Raw genomic sequence first — 25212 nt, 5'->3', positions numbered from 1 at the left:
CTGCCAGAGCCTTTAACTGATGTCGTTTAGTACTTTACATATTACCATGACGACGTACGCGAGCGTGCACTGGAACTGAGGGGGGGGGCGGCGGGATCTCTGTAAACTATGGCCTTCCGTCACGGTCAGCGTTCCAAATTTGGAACTAGGACACGGAGACTGAATGTGCCGGGATTCTGTATGTATCTGGCTGCAGCAACGGCGCTGAGCGGAGACGCATCAGTCGGTACACTGAGGAGCGGGTGACTCGCCGCAATCCGAGGGAGACGACCTCACTTGTGGACGTTAACAACTCCCGGAGACTGCTATTGCTCGTGGCCGGCTGCTCGCTTCGAACAGCTTCGACGATCAGTCAAGCTTAGATATAAACAAAAACTGACAGGTCTTCTCTGTTTTGTAATCTGTTCTCCGGGTGTCCTTCATCCCATAACAGACGCATGAGACAAGACTGACAATACACGGATAGTGAAAAAAGAAGGGAAAAAACGGGGGAAAAAAAGATAAATAAATAAATAAATAGATAAATAAAAATAAGAGATACGAACTGTCAAGCAATTCGCGATGACGAAAGTTCTACTGTGAAAATAAAACCGAAAAAAACCTTTTAAAAACAACAACGAAAAACTGATGAAAAAAAAAGAAGAAAAAAAAAAGAGATAATTGCCAGGCAGTTCGCTGTAATGAAAGTTGTACTGTGAAAAAAAAAAAAAAACTCACTAAAAAACAAGGAAAAACATCACCTACAAAAAACAACAACAAAACAACTTAATAGTAAAAAAGTAAGAGATAAAAATTGCCAGGCACTTCGTCACAATGAAAGTTGAACAGCCATTCCTCTTCGTCTGAGCAGTCAAGTCTAAAAATAGACTGACGTGTCAGTGTCTAGCGACTCGACCGGAAATGAGCTGAGGCGCCTGGGAAATCATACACTAAGTGTCGTCTGCAACACACACACAGTGGGGAGAAGTGTGCCTTGTTTAAATCTTCCTGGACATAAAAAAACAACAACAAAAACAACAACAAAGAACAGCAACAAAGAACAGCCGAGGGTTTCCCCATTTTGCTGCTGCGATGGGTGATTCGTGTGGAGTTTGTGTGATTGTGCTGTTGGTAAGTAGATGAGCTGTTTAGTTTACACTTTTTATTTGTTTATTCTGCTCTTCTCCTCCTCCTCCTTCCTCCTCCACTTTCCTGTCTGGCTTTCCTCGTTTCTTGCTGTTTGTTTTTTTCGCATCGAGCATTTCGTAATAAACCCCCCCACCCCCCATCCTCTCCTACCCTCCCCCTTGACTGCTTCTGAGTGATATGTATGCTTGTCAATGAAGACTGTCACTTCGCTCTGATAATACCGACATTAGTACATGTCAGGATGTCAGCCATCTCATATTTCAGTGTCAGTGACATGTATTTTTTCTGACCTATTCAACATCAGTTTTGTTTAGTTACTCTGTTGCGTATGCATATTTTCATGAATGTTTATGTTCTAAAAGTGGTTAAGGTTGTACTTTATGTGCTTAAAGTCACGTGTGCTCGAGCTAAAAGAAAATGTTCTTTGGATTTACAGAGTTGTATCTTTATCCCGTCTTAATCTTTATTTGGACATCTTAGCTTGGGTTTGCGTTACTTCCCTTCAGCAAAACCAGTTACATCACTTAAAAGTACACCAAAAAATCGTAATTGCAACTGATTTAGATTGATGCTACATTGATATCATTCATTAACCATTTCATTGCTACACATTGGTGAACTTCACCAATGTGTAGCAATATAACGGTTAATGTTGTAAGGGTGGGAGAGGAGGAGGAGCAGGAGGGGTGGTCAGAACGTGGGTGGACACTGGTAAGGGTACTCACTTGTCAAGACCATGAACCTGTTCAGATTTCACTGAGGTCGTTTTATTTTACTAATGGTTGCTTTATGCTTTTCTATTTTTCTTCCTTTCTTTCTTCCTTTCTATCTATCTGTCTGTTTGCTTATTTATTGATATATTCATTTATTCATTTACTTATGCAATATCAAAATGATAATCAACACAGTATCAGGCTATTAATTATTTTGAATAAAAAACGCCCCCCCAAAAAAAACAACAACAACAACAACAACAAAAAACCAACCAAACAAACAAAAACAACAACAACAAAACAAAACAAACAAACAAAAACAGCAAAAAAACCAACCAACCAAACAAAAAACAACAACAAAAAACAAACAAAAAAACAACAACAAAAAACAAACAAACAAAAAACCAACAACTAATGGGATCATGGACGGAAAACACATTTCTTCCAAGGAATTACCACGCATTATTATTCGTATTATGCTGTTTCCATAAAATGGACACGTAGTGTGTATATGTGTGTGTGTGCGTGCGTGCGTGCGTGTGTGTGTGTGTGTGTGTGTGTGTATTCGTGTATGTCAGTACAACAAACAGTTAATCTGACAATAAATGGTTTCAGTCAGTCAGTATTCGTGTGTGCGTGCACTTGCTGTAAATGTGTTTGTAAGAGAGAGAGAGGGAGAGACACACACACAGAGAGAGAGAGAGAGAGAGAGAGAGAGAGAGAGAGAGAGAGAGAGACAAGGCTTCCCCCCATCCTTGCTCAAACTTATTAATTTTATATAAAATTAAGGGGTACTCATTATCCGATTATGTGTGTCTTTGAGTAACTGTGTATGAGAGACAGAGACAGAGAGACAGAGAGAGACTGTCAACAACACAAGAACTATCAACACCAACGCATCGTGTGCCTCTCAAAGTTCACGACCTCATCATGTATAACAACTTCTCCCATCAACATGCAGCTCCACAAGGTCAAGAAAGGAGAGAGAGATAGAGTGTGGAGGGGGGGGGGGAGAGAGAGACGGGGAGAGATGGTTAGGACACTAGAGGGAGAAAGAAAGAGGAAGAGAGAGAGAGAGTCAGAGACAGGGGTACAGTGAAAGAGGGAGATAGACAGACAGGGTGGGCAGAGAGATAGAGAGAGGGTTGTCAAAGAGAGAGAGAGAGAGAGTCAGACAGACAGACAGACAGAGACAGAGAGAAAGCGAATGGGAATATTTTATCCAGAAAATAGGCCATGGCCCAGAGAGAGAGAGACAGAGAGAGAGAGAGCAAGAGAGAGAGAGAGAGAAAGAGAAAGAGAGACAGAGAGAGAGAGCGAGAGACAGAGAAAGAGAGACAGAGAGAGAAAGAGAGAGCGAGAGACAGAGACAGAGAGAGACACAGAGAGCAAGAGAGAGAGAGAGAGAGAGAGAGAGAGAGACAGAGTATTCCAGAGAAGTGAGGATGCAGCAGGAGGGGGTCTGTAAGTGATTGTCAAGTGTCCCCTTCTCAGGTCACGGTCAAAGATTCAGTCCACAGTACCGTCACAACTGAGAATGGAAAAACCGCAACAACTTTGCCACTGAACGTAGTCCGACGACATGACACACGTTTTCACCCAAGAATTCTCCTCTCTCTCCCCACACCCCCCTCTCTCTATTCTAGTTTTTCTTTTTCTTTCTTTTTTTTAAATAGTGTGTTAACTCTCTCCATACGAACGGCGAAAGAGACGACGTTAACAGCGTTTCACCCCAATTACCATCATCAAAATATTGCAAGCGGAAGGCTTTTATACTGAAGACGTGAATGTTGACAAAGAATACCACAAGTCTGACGACGGGAGCTAAAGGTTGGGTCATTCAGACACCCACTGGACATCCGAGGGGTCTGTGTAGAGGAGAAGAGAGGACTGGCCGTACTGAGTGAGTTAAAAAATCAATTGATTGAGGCATGGTATATATCGTCCACAATTATATTCACACAAGAAGCTTGTTTAAAAGAAATACTGTATGCCCGCAGCAACAAACACGATTAGGCCTACTGCAAAGCAAGTTCTATGTTCAGCAACGCCTCGGACCTTCTGACAAGTGGAATACATACAGCGCTGCCCTTGCTCCTCTGAAACATATGTGGAGAGGGAGGGAGAGAGGGCGGGTGGGAAAGAGAGAGAGAGGGGGGGTGTAGGGGGTGAGAGAGAGAGAGGGGGGGGGGGGAAGGGGGTGAGAGAGAGAGAGAGAGAGAGGGAGGGTGGGGGGGGGGGAGATAACCGAATCCAACCGAACCGAACCGAATTCTATTTCACGAAGGTAGTGGTTTAAGCACAACTGCTTTCCCCCCCCCCTTTTTTATATATATATATATATATATTTTTTTTTTAGACACAATCCTCAAGGGCAAATTAACAAACGAATAAGAACCCCTTCCCTCCCCCTCCCCCGCACGCACACACAAACACACACACACACAGAGACACAAACATGTGTATATATATATATATATATATATATATATATATATTATGTAGATTGAGAGAGAGACAAAGAGACAAAGACAGAGAGACTTACAGGAGTGGGGATGGGGGCAGCGTAATGTGCTGTCAAGCGCTCGCCCGCATTCACAATGACAAAGTTCTACGACCAGGGATTTCCAGTACCGGAAGATAACGACCGAAACTGGAAGTCTCTCCTCTGGTCTGCTGAGGGCCACGTCCGGTTCTCTGACATGTATATCGTTCACTGATATTCCCCTGTAGTAACAGTGTGTGTGTGTGTGTGTGTGTGTGTGTGTGTGTGTATGCGTGCGTACATGTGTGTGTGTATTGGTCTGAGTGCCTGTGCGCGCGTGTGCGCTGACAACTGAACAGTGGAGGTGAATAACTGGATAATCATTAACACCCCCCACACCCTATATATATATATATATATGTGTGTGTGTGTGTGTGTGTGTGTGTAGAGAGAGAGAGAGAGAGAGAGAGAGAGAGAATGTCAGCTGGAATCAACTGCACGTAATTCATGCAGGCTTTGCCCCTCTTCCTTTCTGTCTTTCTTACTTTGTTTATTCATTCATTCAGCAACCCCCCCCCCCACCCCCCTCCACTTTCTTTATTTCCTTATTCTCGGCGGCACGAACCTTGCTGTGTTTCCGCCCAGACGCTATCCGTGACGTCGGCAGCAGTTTTGGGCCAATCAGGAACAAGGGACACCAGTCAGTACGCGCCTTCTCCGGGGCTGTTCAATCGTCTGGAAGAACCCACCGATAAGACCATCGATCAACTGATCACGGAGGCTCTGGGTGGTATCGATGGTAAGGGGTAAGTAGTACAATGATGGGTATCTATATTGCACTCTCTACCTCCCAAGCTCAGGTGCCCTGAATGCTGTGTCTTTTTCCCCCCACTGTTTTTTTTTTTTCATTGACTCACTTGTGTAAAAAAAAAAGTGAGTCTATGTTTTAACCCGGTGTTCGGTTGTGTGTGTGTGTGTGTGTGTCTGTGTGTCCGTGGTAAACTTTAACACTGACATTTTCTCTGCAGATACTTTGTCAGTTGACACCAAATTAGCCATAAAAATAGGAAAAATTCAGTTCTTTCCAGTCATCTTGTTTAAAACAATATTGCACCACTGGGATGGGCACACAAAAAAAAAAAATGAAGCCTAATTATATGCAAACTGCATTTACTGTTATATTTATATTTTTTTTGTATTCTCTAAACTTGGCACTTTGATCTGATATTCTGACCCAACAACAAGAGCAGTCATTATTATCATTTTTTGTTCAAACAGGAACTTCTTTTGCTAAGCATGGAAGTTTTATTTATTTTGCAAACGTTTTGGTGCAGATAGTAAAAAAAAGGGAAATTACTCTGTAATTAATGCTAGGGGACTTAATTTGCTCTAAACTGATCTTTCTCATCTTAAACATTACATTTTGAAATTATACTCAATACATAAAAAGCTTGGATTTTTTAAAAAGTGTATCACAAGTGAGTCTTGAAGGCCTTGCCTCTCTTGTTTTTTTGTTAGTTTCCCTGTTCCTGGATCCCCCTTTGTGATACAAACACTATGAAACAGTAAGTTGGAAGTAAGAAAAAAAAACCAAACCCAACATACATGGAGAGATAGAGAGAGAGCACAAAACTGAAAAACGAAAGAAACAAAAGAAGAAAAGAAAAAAGAAAAAGGAATAGAAAGAATCAGTGAGAATACAAGAAGGAAAGGAAGAAAGAAAGAAAGATCGATAGACAGATTGATATATATATATATATATATATATATAGAGAGAGAGAGAGAGAGAGAGAGATAGACAGACAGACAGACAGACAGACAGTCTTTCCAAGAAGTACAACCATCGTGGTTCAGTCTGAAATTAGGGGCAAGTTAACACAGCGTGTGTGTGGTGCCTGGTGTGTGCTTCCAGTGGCCTCCAACAAGATTCTGGCGCCCGGGTCGTACGTGCTGGCGGAGCTGGACATGTACCTCTCTCAGGACCAGTTCCTGCGGCTGTACGAACCTCCCAGCAAGTGAGTCGTGGTGGCCATTGCTGAGGACTATCGTCACCATGGTCATGACGATCACCACAACGAGGATGATTATGACGACGACAACATGATGATGATGAAGATGTTCAAGAAGATGATGACGACGACGACGACGACGATAACTACGACGACGACGCCGACATTGTTGTTGTTGTTGTTGTTGTTGTTGTTGTTGTTGTTGTTGTTGTTGTTGTTGTTGTTGTTGATGATAATGATGATGACGACGACGAGGATGATTATGACGACGACAACGACAAGATGATGATGATGTCGATGATGATGACGACGGCGATGGTGTTGACGACAACGACGACGATGATGATAACTACAACGACGACGCTGATTATGTTGATGATCATGATGATGACGAACAACGGGAATGATGATGACGACGACGACGCTGGTGTTGTTGTTTGTGATGATGATGACGACGACGACGACAACGAGGACGATCATGATGACCACGACAACGACAAAATGAAGATGATGGTGATGTCGACGATGATGATGTCGGTGATGACGATGATGATGTTGGCGACGATGATGATGTTGATGATAACAACGGAGACGATGATATTGTTGATAATGATGATGATGATGACGACGACGATGATGTTGTTGATGATGACGACGACGACGACGATGATGATGGCTGGACATGCGCTTTCCCAGTATCAGTTTCTTCGTCTGTACGACACAAGTGTGGTGACAGTGATGGTGATGATGCTGATGCTGATGGTGGCGGTGGTGGTTGTAATGATGATGATGATGATAGTGATGACGATAATGACGTTGATAATTCCTCTAGAGAACCAGTTTGTAAGCGACGACGACGACAACAATAACGACAACTAAAACCCAGAAACGCACACACTCCTTCCTTCCAGCAACATCATCCAGGGAGGGGACGGGAACATCACCAGAGCCACGTCATCATCATCATCATCGACGTCATCGTTCCCCGCGCCCCCTACCCGACCCCGGCGGAAGGCTGTGCGTGACGTCATCCTGCGGTGGCCCGGGGCGCAGGTGCCCTACCAGTTCGCGCGCGGAGACTTCACGGCCAAGGAGCGCTACCTGATCAAGCAATCCATGACGGAGTGGGAGCGGTACACCTGTCTCAAGTTCCGGCCCGCCTCCACACAGGACACCAATGTTGTTCGCTTCCAGAACGGAGAGGGGTACGTGTGGTCCGGTTTATTATTATTGTTATTATTATTATTTTTTTAATTATTATTTTTTGGGGGTGGGGGGTGAGGAGTGTGTAAGGGTGGGGTGGTGGTGGTGGTTGGGGGTGGGGGGATGGGGTCTTTATCTATTTATTTATTTATACTAGCGTCGTCAGGTGTCAGACGGGATTGGAAGGTGATAGTCGTTTTTTTGTTTCTTTGCTTGTTTATTTATTTATTCATTAATTCATTTATCTATTTCTTTATGTATTCTTTATGTATTTATAACAACGTCGAAAGGGGTAGGGTGGGGGGGGGGGGGGGGGAGCGGCGGCGGGTGTCTTTATTTATTTATTTATTTATTTATTCATCTATCTTTTATCGGTTTGTTTATTCATTTCAGAAAATGAATTAGTTAATAAATATTGATGAATTAATTTCAGATATCTATTTCGTTTATTGATTTATTCATCCATTTCATTTATTCATCTACTTATGCATTGTGTGTGTGTGTGTGTGTGTGTGTGTGTGTGTGTGTGTGTGTGTGTGACAGGTGTAACTCCCAGCTGGGGATGGTGGGAGGGGTGCAGCTGCTGAACCTGGATGTGGCTGGGTGTCGGTTTGTGAGTCCACTGCTCATCATCATCATCATCATCGTCACCTTCTTCTTTCTTAACCACCACCACCACCACCACCATTACCATCATCATCACCTTCTTTTTTGACCACCACCACCACCATCATCATCATCACCTTCTTTCTTAACCACCCCCATTACCATCATCATCATCATCACCTTCTTTCTTAACCACCACCACTACCACCACCACCACCATCATCATCATCATAATCATCATCATCATCATCATCATCACCTTCTTCTTTCTTAACCACCACCATCATGATCATCACCTTCTTTTTCTGCTTCTTTTGGTTGTTGTTCTTCTTCTTCCTCTTCTTCTGGTGGTGGTGGTTGTTGTTCTTCTTCTGGTTGTTGTTCTTCTTCTTTTCTGGTTCTGTTGTTATTGTACTTCCTCTTCATCTACCCCCCTTTCTTCTTTTTGCATGTATTGCCGTTTTTACCCCGCCAAGCTGGCAACCACACTCAATTTTCGGGTTTTTCCCACTTCAGAAGTAAGACCTATGGACACAGATCGTTTTCTTTTTCAATCGCCAAAGACGTGGAACAAGCTCCCTGATAACCTCCGTCATTCCGATTCCCTCGCATCTTTAAAATCTCGTCTCAAAACTCACCTTTTTCCCTCAGCAATAAGTTCAGTTGTGGCAGGTCCACTTCCTTTGCGCTAGCTGTGCTTGACTATGTGTGTATATGTATGTGTACATAACTACATGCATGTATATGAATGTGTATTGTGTGTGCGTGTGTTTATGTAAGTTTGTGCCTGCCTATGTGAGCGTACGTGTTAGGGTAGCTGTTAGATACACATGTATGTTAAAATGTATGTATGCATTGTGTGTGTGTGTGTGTGTGTGTGTGTGTGTGTGTGTGTGTAGTCACATTTCAGTGAGTGTATGTAACACTGAAGTAATGTTTTATGTTGACAAAAGCGTTTTGTAAAGCACCTAGAGCAGATTTCTGGATAGTGTGCAAAATAATAACAACAATAATAATAATAATAATAATAATAATTATTATTATTATTCCCCTTCTCCCTTGCAGAAAGGGCTGTACCTGCACGAGATCGGGCACGCGATAGGGCTGGTGCACGAGCACCAGCTGCCGGACAGAGACCGCTACATCAACATCCTGATGCACCACGTGGCGCCGCACTTCCGGATCTTCTTCAACAAGTACTCCCCGGCCGTCGTCAACCAGTACCACGTGCCCTACGAGTACTCCTCTGTCATGCACTACGGGGTCACGGTGAGAAGGGGCAGGGGTGGTTAGGGGTTGGTTTCAGTAGTATTCTGCCTAGTATTCTGTGTGTCTTCATGTTTTATATTTATTTGCTTATTTGTCATCATTGTTGTCTTATTTATTTAATTATTTATTTATTATTATTATTATTTTATCATTATTTTCATTACTACTATCTTTTTTTTCTTTTTTTTTCATCATAATTATTATTTATTTATTTATGTATGTACGCTTATATATATATATATATTTTTTTTTTTCTTCTCAAGGCCTGACTAAGCGCGTTGGGTTACGCTGCTGGTCAGGCATCTGCTTGGCAGATGTGGTGTAGCGTATATGGATTTGTCCGAACGCAGTGACGCCTCCTTGAGCTACTAATACTGATACTGATCTGCCTGGAACATTTCACAATACAGCACAGGTGCATGTGGTGGCAAGGATCTTGCACTATAATTATGAGGGAACATGTGCATGTGGGTGGGATGGGCATGGTGTAATTGTGCCCGAGACTTCGTGTACAGTGGTTGGTGTGTGTGTGTGTGTGTGTGTGTGTGTGTGTGTGTGTGTGTGTGTGAAATGGAAATGCAACTGTGTATTTCTTTATCACAATATATATATATATATTGTTATTGTTGCTTTTCGTCTGATTGTTTCCTCTCTCTCTCTCTCTCTCTCTCCCCTATATTTTTTCTCTTTTTTTTCTTGATGGCTTCATGTAGAAAAAAAGCAATTGTTGCTTATTCAATTTACCATTATGAAATAAAATCTTGACTTGACAGTAATCGATGAACAGGACAAGATCTTACATAAAGTCCTGTCCTGTTAGGGGTTGGGAAGGGAGAGAGAGAGGGAGGTATGAGGGAGGGAGAATAGTACTCCTCTATCATGCACTACCGTCACGGTGAGAGGGTGGTGGTGGTGGTGGTTGTAGGTTTTGTATTTGTATTTCTTTTTATCACAACAGATTGCTCTGTGTGAAATTCGGGCTGCTCTCCCCAGGGAGAGCGCGTCGCTACACTACAGCGCCACCTTTTTTTTTCGTATTTTTTCCTGCGTGCATTTTGATTTGTTTCTCCTATCGAAGTGGATTTTTCTACAGAATTTTGCCAGGAACAACCCTTTTGTTGCCGTGGGTTCTTTTACGTGCGCTACACGGGACCTCGGTTTATCGTCTCATCCGAATGACTAGCGTACAGACCACCACTTAAGGTCTAGTGGAGGGGAAGAAAATTATCGGCGGCCGAGCCGTGATTCGAACCAGCGCGCTCAGATTCCCTCTCGCTTCCTAGGCGGACGCGTTACCTCTCGGCCGTCAGGGGTGGGTGGTGGTTAGGAAGGGAGAGGGAGGGAGGGAGGGTAGGAGAATAGTACTCCTTTGTCATGCATTACGGTGTCACGGTGATAGGGTGGTGGGCTGGAGGTGGGGATGGTTAGGCGTTGGAAAGGGGGAGAGAGAGAGAGAGAGGGAGGGAGGGAGTCAGAAGAGTACTCTTCCTTCATGCACTCCGGTGCAATGGTGAGAGGCTGGTGGCCCACCCACACACCCACCACCACTACTATCACTAACCACTCCTTCGCTGTGTCCAACACCACTGCAGGCGTTCTCCTACAACGCCCGGGCACAGACGATCCGAGCCAAGGACCCGACCAAGGAGGAGGACATTGGCAAGGTGTACCTGAAGGAGCTGTCCTTCTCTGACGTCAAGGTGGTCAGCGAGATGTACGCCTGTAGCGGTACGTGCCTTCCCTTGCTTGTCTCTCCCAGCCATCCCCCTGGTGAAGAGTAGTACAGATGTACGCCTGTAGCGGTACGTACTGTCCCCTGCTTGTCTCTCCCCCCCCCCCCCCACCCTGGTGGCGAATAGTACAGATGTACTCCTGTGGCGGTACGTGCTGTCCCTTGCTTGTCCCTCTCACCCCCCTTCTAGTGGAGAGTAGTACAGATGTACTCCTGTAACGCCACGCGCTTTCCCTTGCTAGTCCCTCCCTCCCAAACTCCCCCGGGTGGAGAGTAGTACAGATGTACTCTTGTAGTGGTACGTACTGTCCCTTACTTGTCCCTCTCGCCCGAACTCCCTGTGGTGGAAAGTTGTACATATGTACGCCTGTATCGGTAAGTGGATAAGCGCTTTCGCTTGCTCTGAAAGGCCGAGTTTCTGTGATTCGAACCAGCAACGTTTATCGAGCGGTCGGTCATGACTGAACAGATACTGCCAACTACGTGTTGCAGCGTTTTGCCCTGACGACGTGCGGTGTGAGGGCGACGGGTACCTGGACCAGAACTGCAACTGTGTGTGTCCGGACGGAACCAGTCACTGCGAGGTTCGAACCAAACAGCCCGTCACCGCCGCTGATAACAGTGGCCACAACGCCCAGGACGACGTCGTCACCACCGGCGGCGATAGAAACACCGAGAGAATGGATGGTGAGACGCAGAGTACAGCTTTTTTTTGGTATTACCGACAATATTAGTTCTACCTTATGAGAGGGCACTTGTCAGAATTTCAGTTGAGTGCGCGATAGTACATAAAAGGTACAAACACAAATCGAAAATCATACACAAACACAGATACAGTAGAATTTAGGACACATATACATGTGCATATCAATATGAGAACTTATGCGCGCGCGCGCACACACACACACACACACACAAACACACACACTTAAACATAGGCTGCATATCACATGTGGATGGGGCTGATGACTAGATCTTCAGGTAAGTAGTTGCTGATTGCACAACTCTCTCTAATCATACTGGATTTGTTCGAGAGACAGGGCATTGACTGCTTTTTAGAAAAAGCTATTGACGAAGCGATTGGTTTTCGTCCTTATACTTCTGTACCGACGACCAGAGCAGAGCATCTCGAAAATCCCAAAAGCTGGATGTGATTCGTCCTGGCTGATTGATTTTGCTTAAATTTTGTTTTTATATAATTAATTCTTTACCTCCCCTGCTGTTCTGATGGTCATAGTGAGACAGGACTGATTATACCCACCGAGAAGGCCCCACAGCAGAATCATGGGTTGAGTGAACGTGCTAGCTATCTAGAATAATAAGTTCGTGCCTAACTCATCTGGGGGTCGGTCGCTAAAGTCACAGCTCGTGTCACTCGGTTGATGCGAGTTTTTGTTCGCGTGACTGATTGTCATATACGGTGGTTGTCGTTGTCGTGGTGGCTTAGCCGATGATGGTTGACAATCACTATCGTTGTTATTGTTGTTGACAGGCGCAATAGCCGAGTGGTTAAAGCGTTGGACAACCAATCTGAGAGTCCCGGGTTCGAATCACGGTGACGGCGCCTGGTGGGTAAAGGGTGGAGATTTTTACGATCTCCCAGGTCAACATATGTGCAAGACCTGCCAGTGCCTGAACCCCCTTCGTGTGTATATGCAAGCAGAAGATCAAATACGCACGTTAAAGATCCTGTAATCCATGTCAGCGTTCGGTGGGTTATGGAAACAAGAACATACCCAGCATGCACACCCCCGAAAACGGAGTATGGCTGCCTACATGGCGGGGTAAAGAACGGTCATACACGTTAAAGCCCACTCGTGTGCATACGAGTGAACGCAGAAGAAGAAGAAGTTATTGTTGTTGTTGTAGTTGTAGTAGTAGTTGTTGGTGGTGGTGTTGGTGTTGGTGTTGTTATTGGTGGTGGTGGTGTTGGTGAAGATGCTGTGGTTGGCTGGCTGCATGGGCAGAGAACTGCGAGAACAAGTACGACAACTGGAAGTGCGCCGTGTGGGCCAACCAGGGGGAGTGTGAGAGGAACGCCCTCTACATGTCCCGGCACTGCACCAAGGCCTGCGGACTGTGCGACAAACACAAGAAGGCGGAGGAGGCCAGTGAGTGTGTTTCTGTGGTGCTGGTGCGTGCGTGTGTGTGTGTGTGTGTGTGTGTGTGTGTGTGTGTGTGTGTGTGTGTGTGTGTGTGTGTGTGTTGGGGTGCTTGCGTTTGAGCGTGCGTGCTCGTGTGTGTGTATGTATTGGAAGATGGGGGTGGGGTCCAGGGGGTGCGTGCATTTGTGTGGGGGCGGTGGGTGAGTGAGTGTGGTGTGTGTGTGTGTGTGTGTGTGTGTGTGTGTGTGTGTGTGTGTGTGTGTGTGTGTAATGTGACATACTTCTAATTTCTCTCTTTCCTTCCTTCTTTTGTTCATCCGTCTCTCCCTCCAACCCCCTTCTCTCTCTTTCAGAGAACCGAACGGCAAAGTGATCTATGGAAGGTGTCCTTGCACAAAACATTTGAGTTCAGAGAAATCGCTACTTCGCAATATGCTGTACTATACATCTGTTTCATGCGATATATTTTTCATGTTTTCACGTGCTTATTCAAACACATCACTATAATATCTGTTGTTCGTCCCCCCCCCCCCACCCCCGCCCCCCTCATATGGACTATGGCCTGATGAATAAATGATCTGTATCCGTGTTCTTCCAGAGAACCATTTCACTACTTGGGCCTGGCAGTGGTTTGGAATGTTCACCAATCTCTTCCCCAAAGACTGGATGATAGGTATGGAGAAAGAGCGAGCGAGTGAGTGAGAGAGAGAGAGGAGGAGGAAGACGGTGGGAGTTAGAGAGAGAGAGAGAGAGAGAGAGAGAGAGAGGCAGGCAGGCAGACAGACTTCACCAAATGACATATCATCCACATGCACAATATGTAGCGTTTTAATTTAAAGTACAAACATAAGGTGGTGATTAACCATCAGTATCACTTCAGTGTTGTGTCAAGGTTGAGTCTCTTAAACTCAATTACATTGTATTCAATACATGTTTTATGTTTGTGTCGTGAGCAAGAGAAACACTGACGACTTCTATAATCGTGTGGATTTATCTGTGGAGAAAACACAAGTTGATTTAACTTCTGTCTGCGTGGTACAGGGGTGTGCAAAGACGTGTACATGTTCGAGAAGTGCCATAAGTGGAAGCAGCAAGGGGACTGCGTGACCAACGCCAAGTGGATGGAGGAAAACTGCAAGATGACCTGCAACTTCTGTGGGAACCCCGCCCTCAGAGCCGAGAGTGAGTTCTTCCTTCTTTCCTGTCTTCCTCTCTCCCTTGCTCCTTTCTCTTATTACTTCTCTCTCCCTCCCTTCCTTCCTTCCCCCCTCCCTTTCTCCTTATCTTCTTCCTCCCTTCCTCCTCCCCCTCTCTTCCTTCCTTCTCCCCTCCCTCCCTTCCATCCTTCTTCCCTTCCCGTCATCCTTCCTTCCTGCCTTCTCTCCCTCTTCACCTTTATTAATTCCCCCTTCTTTCCCTTCCCTCCTTCCCTCCATAAAAAAGACACAAATGTCGATGCCGTATGTACTCAGTTGCAGAGTGATATTGATAAACTCGTAAAATGGACCGAAATTAATCACATGGCTATTCATCCACACAAATCAAAATTAATGCTAGTGACAACCAGACAGAAACGCCAAAACATCAAATCTAGATTACTCGGACCAAAGGTACTTGGCAGTGAGCTGGGGGTAGTTAATTCTTACAAATTACTTGGTCTTACTATTGATAATAACCTGTCATGGTCTAATCATGTTTCTGCTTTATGTAAAAAGCTATCGAAAAAATTATATCAGCTCAACAGAATTAAACATTTCCTTGATCAACATACCCGCAAGTTATTTTTTCACGCATACATTCAACCTGACATCGACTATGCCTCAACATGCTGGGACTTAGCAAGCAAAAATTGCTTGAAACCACTCATAAGCATATACAGACGTTCTCTCAAGATTATTCTCCTCAAATCTTCTGTCTATACTAACGACTACAAAGAAATGAACACTCTTCCTTTCCATCTCAAATGTATCTTTAATAAAGGTGTTTTTATGTACAAAATTAAAAAGAAATTAGCACCATCCTACCTTCAGAGAAAATTTCCTGAAAAAAGTGTTCGTGGCAAAAATACCATTTCTATCCCTCGTCCGAGAACAAACCTTTTCATGACATCTCCCATGTATTCTGGTGGTAAACTATAGAATGAAATTCCCGACTATTTGAAAAATAAATCCACCTTGGTATCATTCAAAAAAGAGTACCAAAAATATCTCATGAATCAATTATAAATAATTCTTATATTCCGTATTTTGTTTGAGCTTCTTGAGAGAGTTTCTACACAATAACATTTTTTTCGTTGCCCTCTGACAGTGTGAACAGGGAAAGGAGCTCAGAAGATTCGTGTATATCAGTCCGTGTATACATGCGTGCGTAAGCTGGTGCGTGCGTGCGTGTTTGTTTGTGTGTGTGTGTGTGTGTGTGTGTGAGTTATATTCCATGCTATTTTTTTATGTCTCGTGATTAATTCTTGTTGTTGTAGTTGTTGTTGTTGTTGTTACCGTCTACACCGAGTGTCCGTACCGATTTTCTTTTTTCTTTCACTTTTTTTCTTTCTTTTTTTTTTTCTTTTCCTTTTTCATCTTTTGTGCATGTGAGTGGGTGTGTGTGTTTGTGTGTGAGGGAGGGCATGGTGTAAAGAAGCTTCCAGCTTATCCAGTTACCCTCAATAAAACATTTGTTCATTGTTCATTTGTTCATCCTTCTTTCCTTCCTTCCTTCCTTGCTTTCTCTTTTCCTCCTTCCCTCCCCCCCATGTCTCTATATTTCTTCCTTCCTTCCTTCCTTCTACACTGTCTTGTTGTCAGCCAACCACGAGAACCGTCAAACGACACGTGTGAGAAGTGGCCACTGAGTGAGTACCTCCCTCTCTTCTGTCCTTCCTTTCTTTTCCCTTTCTCCCCTCTTTCCTTCTTCCCATCTCTCCTTCCTTCCACACTGTCTTCATGTCAGCTAGCTGCCAGAACCGTCAAAAGGACAGGTGTGGGCTGAGGGGACAGAGCGGAAAGTGTGTACCTTCCTCTTTCCTTCTTCCCATCTCTCCTTCCTTCCACACTGTCTTCATGTCAGCTAGCTGCCAGAACCGTCAAGACGAAGTATGAGCAGAGGACACAGAGCTGTGAGTAAGTACCTCCCTCTCTTCTTCCCCCCGCCCTTCCTTTTTCCTTACTCCCCTCTTCCCTTCCTCTCATTTCTCCTTCCTTCCTTCCACACTGTCTTGTTTGTCAGCCAACTGCCAGAACCAACCGTGAAAACGCCAAGCATGAGCAGAGGACACACAGCGGTACGAGAGTACCTCCATTCCCCTCCCCTCCCTCCCTCCTTCCCTCTCCCCTCCTCCCATCTCTCCCTCTTCCCATCATCCCTTCCACTCTGTCCTTCTGTTGTCAGCCAACTGCCAGAACCGTCACGAGGATGACTCCAAGTGTGAGCTCTGGGCCCGCAGAGGGGAGTGCGTTCTCAACGAGAAGTGGATGAACGACAAGTGCCCCCGCGCCTGCCACGCATGCGTGGACACACCGGAGCCCGAGGATGAGGGGGAGGAAGAGGAAGTAGACGCGGAAGAGGAAGAAGGTGATTGTTGTGTGTGTGAGGTGGCGGTTGGGGAGAGAGAGAGAGAGAGAGAGCAGCAAAATACGAGCTGTGTGATCAGTGGTTTATCCACTGCATTGGGAATTCATTCATAGTCAAATCTTTTGTGAAGGACTATGACTCTCAAACTAGGAGGCAAGATTGCGCTGGTCTCTTAGCGCTGCAGCCTTGGGGGCTGGTTGGCCTTTGGGGACCACGCCAACGCCGGCTGTCCTATAACCCTATTGGCCGAAAGAGGCGGGAAGTAACTTGGGCAAGAATCTCTGAACTATAATCACATTCTAACCTCAGTGGTGTTCTCAATCATAGCGGGGAAATGTCACAATGCGGTGACTTCCCAAAACAGCCCGTGAATGATAAAGAGGTAAAACAACAATACCACCAAAATATGATATTATAGTCAGTCGTGTCCGAGGAGGCAACTGCTGTTCCGACTATTTGGGCTAGAATTTGATTATAGAGGAGAGTGTCTTGCCCAAGTACATCCCCACTCTCTCGGCCAAGAGGGTTTTAGGACAGTCGGCGTTGGGATGGTTCCCAAAGGCCAACTAGCCCACAAGGCTGCAGCACAAAGAGCCAGTGCAATTTTGTCTCCTAGTTTGAGAGTCATAGTCCTTCACAAAAGGCTAAGCTGTAAATGATTTCCCATTGACTGGAGAAACCATTGATAATACAGCTCTCACTTTACTGTTGGTCCAAATGTAAACTTATGTCAATATGTGATATAAGCTGATTGTTAGGTAACATCAAAATAAACTGTGAAAAAGAGATAAAGAAATAATGGTAACAAATAAAATACTATATTTGTACCACTTAGCAGACAGACAGAAAGACACATATATATATATAAATTGATAGATAGATAGATCGATCGATTGATAGACCGATAGACAGACAGACAAAAAGATAGATAGTCAATCAATTGTGTGACTATGACCATCACAACAGCAGAGGGATGAAAGTTCACAGCCAAAGATGGGATATCTAGGGAGTCTGATGGGGAGAAGACTGCAGTCGTATCAGGCACACATATGGATCTCTCCCTCTGAGCGAAGTCACATCGTCCCCATTTCGACGGGCGCAACAGCCGAGTGGTTAAAGCGTTGGACTGTCAATCTGAGGGTCCCGGGTTCGAATCACGGTGACGGCGCCTGGTGGGTAAAGGATGGAGATTTTTACGATCTCCCAGGTCAACATATGTGCAGAACTGCTAGTGCCTGAACTCCCTTCGTGTGTATATGCAAGCAGAAGATCAAATACGCACGTTAAAGATCCTGTAATCCATGTCAGCGTTCGGTGGGTTATGGAAACAAGAACATACCCAGCATGCACACCCCCGAAAACGGAGTATGGCTGCCTGCATGGCGGGGTAAAAACGGGTCATACACGTAAAAGCCCACTCGTGTGCATACGAGTGAACGCAGAAGAAGAAGAAGTCCCCGTTTGCAGTCTTTGAAGGGTTTCCTTGTGTGTGTGTGTGTGTGTGTGTGTGTGTGTGTGTGTGTGTCAGTGCGCTGTTTCGACAAGCACGACACAGTGCAGTGCGGGCGGTGGGAGCGGGTTGGGGAGTGCACGAGCAACCCGTCCTGGATGATCGCCAACTGCCGCAGGACCTGTGCCAAGTGCGACGACGGTGTGTGCCAGGTTTCTCTCTCTCTCTGTGTGTGTGTGTGTGTGTGTGTGTGTGTGTGTGTGTGTGTGTGTGTGTGTGTGTGTGTGTGTTTATCAATTAATTTTTGTTTGTTTATCTATCTATTGTTTATCTATCTATTTTATTCATTTATTTTGTATTCATTTTTTTGTATATCTATCTATTTATCTATTTTATTCATTTATTTTGTATTCATTCAATTGTTTCTTTATCTACTTGTCTACTTATCTATTTTCTTTATTTACTTGTTTATTTATGTAGTTATTCTTTCATTTGTTTGTTTATTTGTATATTTATCCATTTATTGGCTGGCTCACGTGTGTGTTTAAACGCAATGTGAGTGTATATAATAATCCTGTGTTTCAGTGGGAGGTAGGTACGTGGGTGGGTAGGTGTGGGGGTGCGTGTGTGTCTCCGTGCTAAACTAACAAATTCACTTTCTCTGGAAATAAATTGCTAATACCTGGTTTTGGATTAGTTATGCAAACAGAACTGAAACTGAAACCGATTCCAGTGTATGTCCATGCTCCTTTTGCCTGACACTCACCCACCAAGCACGTGCAAGTGTATGTAATAATAATAATAACAATAATAATCATCATCATCATCATCATGGACATTTATATGGCGCGTTTCTCCAGAAATACTTCTCAAAGCGCTTTACATTTCATTCCCCACTCCCCGCCTCCCCCATCAATACTTCACTCCACCGCCCCCCCCCCCCCCCCCCCCCTCGCCCCCCACACACACGGAAGCACGTGCCAGGATACACCCACGCAACTGAACACTGGAAACCCCCCACCTACCCATGACGCCCTCCAGAAAACGCATCCCTGCAACACGCACTCAGGCACGCATGCACGCACACACACACGTTCTTAGTTCAATCTTTGGTAGTAACTTTATTCCTGTTAACTTCTGCCACTTATTATGTCCCCTTTTCCTGTATCAGTCATCCCACCACCTCCTCCTGTCGCCCCACTCCCCAACCCCGCACATGCATGTACTACTGCCCCCCATCCCCCCTTCCGTGTAATATCACTTACCAGGGAAAGACATTAAACTAAAGAAAGAAAGAAAGAAAGAAACACACACGAAGGCACAGACACTCGCCAGTACCCTGTCCATGTTCCTTTTACCCGATACACAGTTCCAGTTCAGTCAAGAACCTCGGCGTTGTGCTTGACAACACACTGTCCATGCAAAAATTCATCAGTCAGACAATTCTGCGACTGTCAATTGCGGCGCATCAGTTCCATCCGGAAATATCTGTCCATTGATGCAACATCTAGACTTGTTTCTCTCATTCTCTCTCGCCTTGACTACTGTAACTCTCTATTGTCTGGTTTGCCTATTTCATCCATTCAGTCTCTTCAGTGCATACAAAACTCTGCTGTCCGACTTGTCCTCAGAAAGAAAAGATCTGAGCACATCACTCCTCTTTTGCAACATCTCCACTGGCTAGAATAAAGTACAAGATCAGCACTCTATGTTATAAATGTATTCACAGATCTGTCCCTTCCTATCTTTGTGGCTGCCTTCACATCTACACTCCATCTCGCTCACTACGATCGGCTTCGGATCCACTCTGTTTACACATACCCGGATTCAAACACTCGACTGTTGGCCGCCGTTCTTTCTCTGTCTCTGGACCTTGCAATTAGAATGAACTTCCTCTTTCGCCTCGTCAAGTCTCCACACTCAGCTCTTTCAAGTCTCGCCTTAAAACCCACCTACTCCCAAAATAGCCTCCCTTCCATACCTCTTCCTTGTCTTCAGTTTTAGCGTTATGCATTCGTGTGAATGACTTGTGCGAAAGCGCTTACATTTGTCTAAGCACGAGATTCAGCGCTAAATAAATACCATTATTATTATTATCATTATTGTTATCATACCCCCCACCCCCACCAGGCACGTGCAAGAACCTGTACGACGACACCCAGTGCAAGGTGTGGGCGGAGGAGGTGGAGTGCCTCCGGAACCGTGACTGGATGCACAAGAACTGCGCCAAGGCCTGCGGGGTTTGCGACACCAACGATTCGGGCACGGAGAGTCGCCCTGACGTCGACGACAGCGACAACAACGGCGGTGACGATGGTTCGGAAAGAGACGACGACGGAAAAGGAAAAACCCAGCGGCCCGACGTGGACACCGGAAGTGTGACGCAACGTCCGGTCGTCACGCGTAGACCGACTGTTCGAACCACCACCACGCATGCGCCGATCATTGGCGGGAGAGGTGAGATGATGATGACGATGATGATGATGATGGTGTGTGTGTGTGTGTGTGTGTGTGTGTGTGTGTGTGTGTGTGTGTGTGTGTGTGACATATCTACTTTGTGATGCGTGTAGGCGAATGAATTTTATGAAATGTATCTGCATCAATGTATGTATGTGTAAATGTATTTGTGAACGCTCTGGGCTCTCCGGAGATACGGCATCCAAATATTCATTATTATCATCATCAATATCATCATCATCATCATTATCATTATTATTGCAGACTCGTGCTTCAACATCCACAACGACGTGGAGTGCGACACGTGGGCCAAGACAGGTCACTGTGACATCAACCCCAAGTTCATGCACGCGCAGTGCCGGAAGGCCTGTGAAAAGTGCCCCAAGGACGGCGCCAGGGGTCAAGGTCAGGGTCATACTAACTGGGAGTGTCTGTTTTATTTTACTATTATTATTATTATTATTATTATTATTTTTAAATACAGATTATGTATGCATTTATATTTCGCTTGACGTTATTTGTGTGTGCGTAGCTTTCTATTTTTTGTTGCTGTTCTTGTTGTTGCTGTTTCTGATATGTGCTTGCTTCTTAACTCCCCCCAACCACCAAAAAAACAAAAACAAAACAAAAACAACAACAACAACCAACCCCCCCCAAAAACAACAACAACAACAACAAAAAACAACAACAAAAAACAACAACAACAAACAAACAAATAAAACAGTTGTCTGTTAGTCACTGTCTCTCGTCTGTTTTTCACTTTCCGTCTCTGTTTTTCTCTCTCCCTTTTCCAATAGCTGTTGTTTCTAAGATAATAAACTGACGTGCGTATTCATAATTACTCATGTAAAGGGAACCAACTTGCGATTTATTTTCAAACACAGTGTCGAAATTAACTCCCTTATCATTGTCAAAAACGACACACACACACACACACACACACACACACACATACATTGCACCGATCAAGATTGCAGCGAAATCAAACACGTCAAGGGAGATAACTTTGTTTTCTGAAAGACAAAGTCGACCAAGTTGGGTTCACTCCCGTATCATCAATTTTAAAGAAAACACACACACACACACACACACACACACACACAGAGATTAACTTTTACTCAAAGACAAATGCAACACAACTTCACCTCAATGATGCACCCCCCCCCCCTCCTCTCTCCACCCAACCACCTTAAAGGTTTGCTGGCAATGAACCGACGATTATGCTATTTATCGACTCAACTAGCTATTCTAGGAAGACTTAGCAAAATGACGGTCTTGTTTTCCACATTTCCACACACACACACACACACATTTATTCAGTGATGTCTTCATTTATTTCCTGTCTTCCCCCCCCCCCCCCCCCCCCCCCCCCCCCTTCTGCCAGAAGAAGTGTGTCGTGATCAACACCCGGGGTGTGGGGGCTGGGCCAAACACGGCTTCTGTGAGAGTAACCCTCGCTACAACCTGATCCACTGCAAAAAGGCCTGCAACAACTGTAACGGTTTGTACCCCCTCCCCCTTTCTCTCTCTCTCTCTCTCTCTCTCTGTGTGAACTGAATTTGACAGAATGCATTTTACTTTCTGAGGTTATCACTTTTTTACTATTTGTTAATCATTTAATCTCCTGGCCTCATTATTTGTTAATTTCCAGTTGAAAAACCACCAAGGCAACCATGTGTTTGTTCTGGTATTGTTCATGTGTTCTGTGTGGCTTGTTCAGGATTAAAGAGGCTATGCCAGTCTTGAATAAAAGCTAATCTGTGTTTGTACATTTCTTCTGTCTTTGCTGCTGTGTGCACATGTCAGATGATCAGTATAAGGACAGGCCCGGCGCTTCCTTTTTTGAGGAAGTGTCTGGGTTTGTTCCAATGTACCTTTTATTTGAATGTGTGCCAGCTGAATCGGTAGCGTAAGAAGCACTGACTTGAAGTTGTGTACCTTGTGTAATGGAGAGAGCTGCCACTCTTTACTATTTGATAATCATTTCATCTCCTGGCCTCATTATTTGTTAAAATGAAACAACCGGGAAAATCATTATATCAGGAGAACGAACGAACGAACGAACGGACTTTTTTAAATGCGGGAAGTGGAATAAGCATGCACATATGCGTTTTAAAATTTGTTTTTACATCCAGCCCCTCAGGGCAAAGAGAAATGAAATCAAAATACTCACAGGATATCAAAAGGTTATAGAAGTACATACATGACATTCAAATACACTCAAATGCACAGTAAACATTTACAGGTACTTACTCATAATGCAATGACAAAAAATGTATATAAATAATATAAAAGTGCAAGATATGAGAGAGAGAGAGAGAGAGAGAGAGAGAGAGAGAGAGAGAGAGAGAGAAGAAACACTCACGAGTATGTAGGTAGCGTACAAAATGACGATCTGACTTTCTCTCCTTTGCCTCTCCCATTCTATACACATGTCGCAAAACTCTCTCAGTGTGCGTGCGTGCGTGCGTGTGTGTGTGTGTGTGTGTGTGTGTGTGTGTGTGTCTCTCTCAAACACGCATACATGTGCGCGCTTAGGCACACACACACACACACACACACACACGAAGACTACAACTATATATCCGTCATACTTACACCGTGTGTATGTGTGTGTGCGCGCGCGCGTGTGTATGCACGCGCTTGCTTACGTGTGTGCGCGCGCGCACGTGTGTGCGTGTGTGTGCGCGCGCGGTGTGTGTGCAGGGTGTAGGGACCAGCAGTTCCTGTGCGGACTGTGGGCCAAGGCCGGGCACTGCAAGACCAACGCGGGATACATGCTGCGTCAGTGCCAGCGTGCCTGCAACACGTGCCAGTGACAGGCTGTGACGCTTCCGGCGTCGTCATCACCACCATGACGTCATAGCCAGACTGCACGACATCGGACACCGGAATGTCGTCACCCCAACAATGACGTCTTCACCAGTTTGATGGTGGACTGTCGTCGATACTGCTAGAATCTGGAACCAGTTTATGATTATGATATGTACGATGATAATTGTGTGGGGCTGCTATAGTTGCTAATTACTTTTTTCGTGCTTCCTTTGTGTGGAGCTGGAGATAGTGGAATGCGTATTCCCGCTGGACTCTTAAGAACGTTTATTGTATCTATATTATTACTTTATTACTATTTTTGTGGGGTGGCGGGGGTGGGGGGGAGAGAGAGTTGGGTGGAACAGCGAATGTCTTTTAGAGAGAGTGTTACTTTGTTGATTTGTACATAGCTACGGTAGGGAAGGCTCACAATGCTCTGACCAGCGAACTGGGTCTTTACGAAGGTCAAGAATCTGCTAACTCAAGTCTAAAACCTCGTCAGCTGACTCTCTCAGACTTTTGGTCCGATTCGCAGACCAATTCTGAGTTTAGCTCTCAGACTGTTATCTGATTCATTACGGACCAGGTATTGTTCTGATGTAGTGCATATGCTTTAGTTACCTGACAATTAAGCATATAATTTTTGACTGTAGTTTGATGAAGCCTTATGTACACGAAAGCGTTTCTTCACAAGTGACTGAGAACGTTGATGTTTTTGACTTTTTGCATTCATTATCAGTTGTTTTGCTTGTCAGTTTAACAACTTCTCTTATACGAAGTCCTTTAAGTAATTTCCTGTAATTGTATTTAGAAATTTTGTTTTTCAAATTTCACCCACATTTCACCCTCATTTGCCCAGTTTCCCCCAACCCTCCATTCATCCACATCTCCCACCCCTTCTAACCGATAATACTCAGATGTATTCATAAATACTTTAACAAAATGTCCTCGATCACCGATATGTGTGACGGGACATTAAACAAAATTCCTCCTCCTCCTCCTCCCCTCTTGGGAGACGGGACAAGGTTTCTTCACGCTTAACCCACCAGGCGCCGAGACTGGTGTTCGAACGCAGGACCCTCAGATTGAAAGTTCAGCTCTTCAACCACTCGGCTGTTGCGACCGTGCTTTGAGTGCTGGGCGATGTTGACCTCGTTTTCAAACCTTCCAGATGTTGTCCGAGTTAACGTGGAGCGCTTGATTCTAAACACTGTTAATTGAATTGGTTCTGATTTCTCTCTCCCTCTCTCTCCCCTCTCTTCTGTTTCTCTCCCTGTCTTTATCCCCGTTCTTTGTGATTGAATCTTAAGTGCTATGTTCTGTTCCCCTGGTTTTTAATCTGTTAGACATGCTGTCAAGAGCTGTCGTAGCCAAGCTGGTGCTAAAACCTTAATTTGCTTTCCATTTCTCTGTCTCTCCCCCGCTCTCTCTCTTTCGCATTCTCTGTCTCCTCTCTCTCTTTCACACACAGTCTCTCTCTCTCTCTGTGTCTGTGTCTCTGTCCTCAGTCCCTTCCTCCCCAACTATCTGTCTGTGTGTCTCATCTCCCAACTATCTCTTTCTGTCTGTATGCCTGCCTGCATGTCTGTCTGTCTATCTGTTTGTCGGTCTGTGTCTCTCACTATTCTTCTCTGCCCCCTTTCGACCGCTCTCTCTCTCTTCCCTCCCTCGCTG

At 44.9% G+C, this 25212-nt stretch overlaps 1 protein-coding gene across 2 annotated transcripts in view; it reads left to right on the top strand.

Annotated features, from left to right (window-relative positions):
- Positions 1–127: 127 nt before the first annotated feature.
- The window catches only part of LOC143289003 (uncharacterized), a 26093-nt gene continuing 1008 nt past the window's right edge, over positions 128–25212 (top strand). Inside the window, exons 1-17 of one of the 2 annotated variants that reach the window (XM_076597750.1) lie at positions 128–1110; positions 4972–5125; positions 6239–6341; positions 7247–7540; positions 8082–8151; positions 9210–9413; positions 11006–11141; positions 11638–11832; positions 13113–13256; positions 13849–13923; positions 14292–14432; positions 16635–16817; positions 18346–18468; positions 20398–20724; positions 20989–21129; positions 22109–22225; positions 23431–25212. The exon at positions 23431–25212 is cut by the window's right edge and continues 1008 nt beyond it. In XM_076597750.1, coding sequence (XP_076453865.1) covers positions 1072–1110; positions 4972–5125; positions 6239–6341; positions 7247–7540; positions 8082–8151; positions 9210–9413; positions 11006–11141; positions 11638–11832; positions 13113–13256; positions 13849–13923; positions 14292–14432; positions 16635–16817; positions 18346–18468; positions 20398–20724; positions 20989–21129; positions 22109–22225; positions 23431–23543 — 2559 coding nt within the window. In that variant the 5' untranslated portion in view covers positions 128–1071 and the 3' untranslated portion in view covers positions 23544–25212. The remainder of the gene's footprint in view (positions 1111–4971; positions 5126–6238; positions 6342–7246; positions 7541–8081; positions 8152–9209; positions 9414–11005; positions 11142–11637; positions 11833–13112; positions 13257–13848; positions 13924–14291; positions 14433–16634; positions 16818–18345; positions 18469–20397; positions 20725–20988; positions 21130–22108; positions 22226–23430) is intronic. The other variant, XM_076597751.1, reaches the window with a different exon arrangement.

This window comes from Babylonia areolata, chromosome 13 (assembly GCF_041734735.1).
Source record: "Babylonia areolata isolate BAREFJ2019XMU chromosome 13, ASM4173473v1, whole genome shotgun sequence".
Lineage (NCBI taxonomy): Eukaryota > Metazoa > Mollusca > Gastropoda > Neogastropoda > Buccinidae > Babylonia > Babylonia areolata.
Note: the sequence above shows the minus strand (reverse complement) of the source record. Positions and strands in the feature narration are given on the sequence as shown.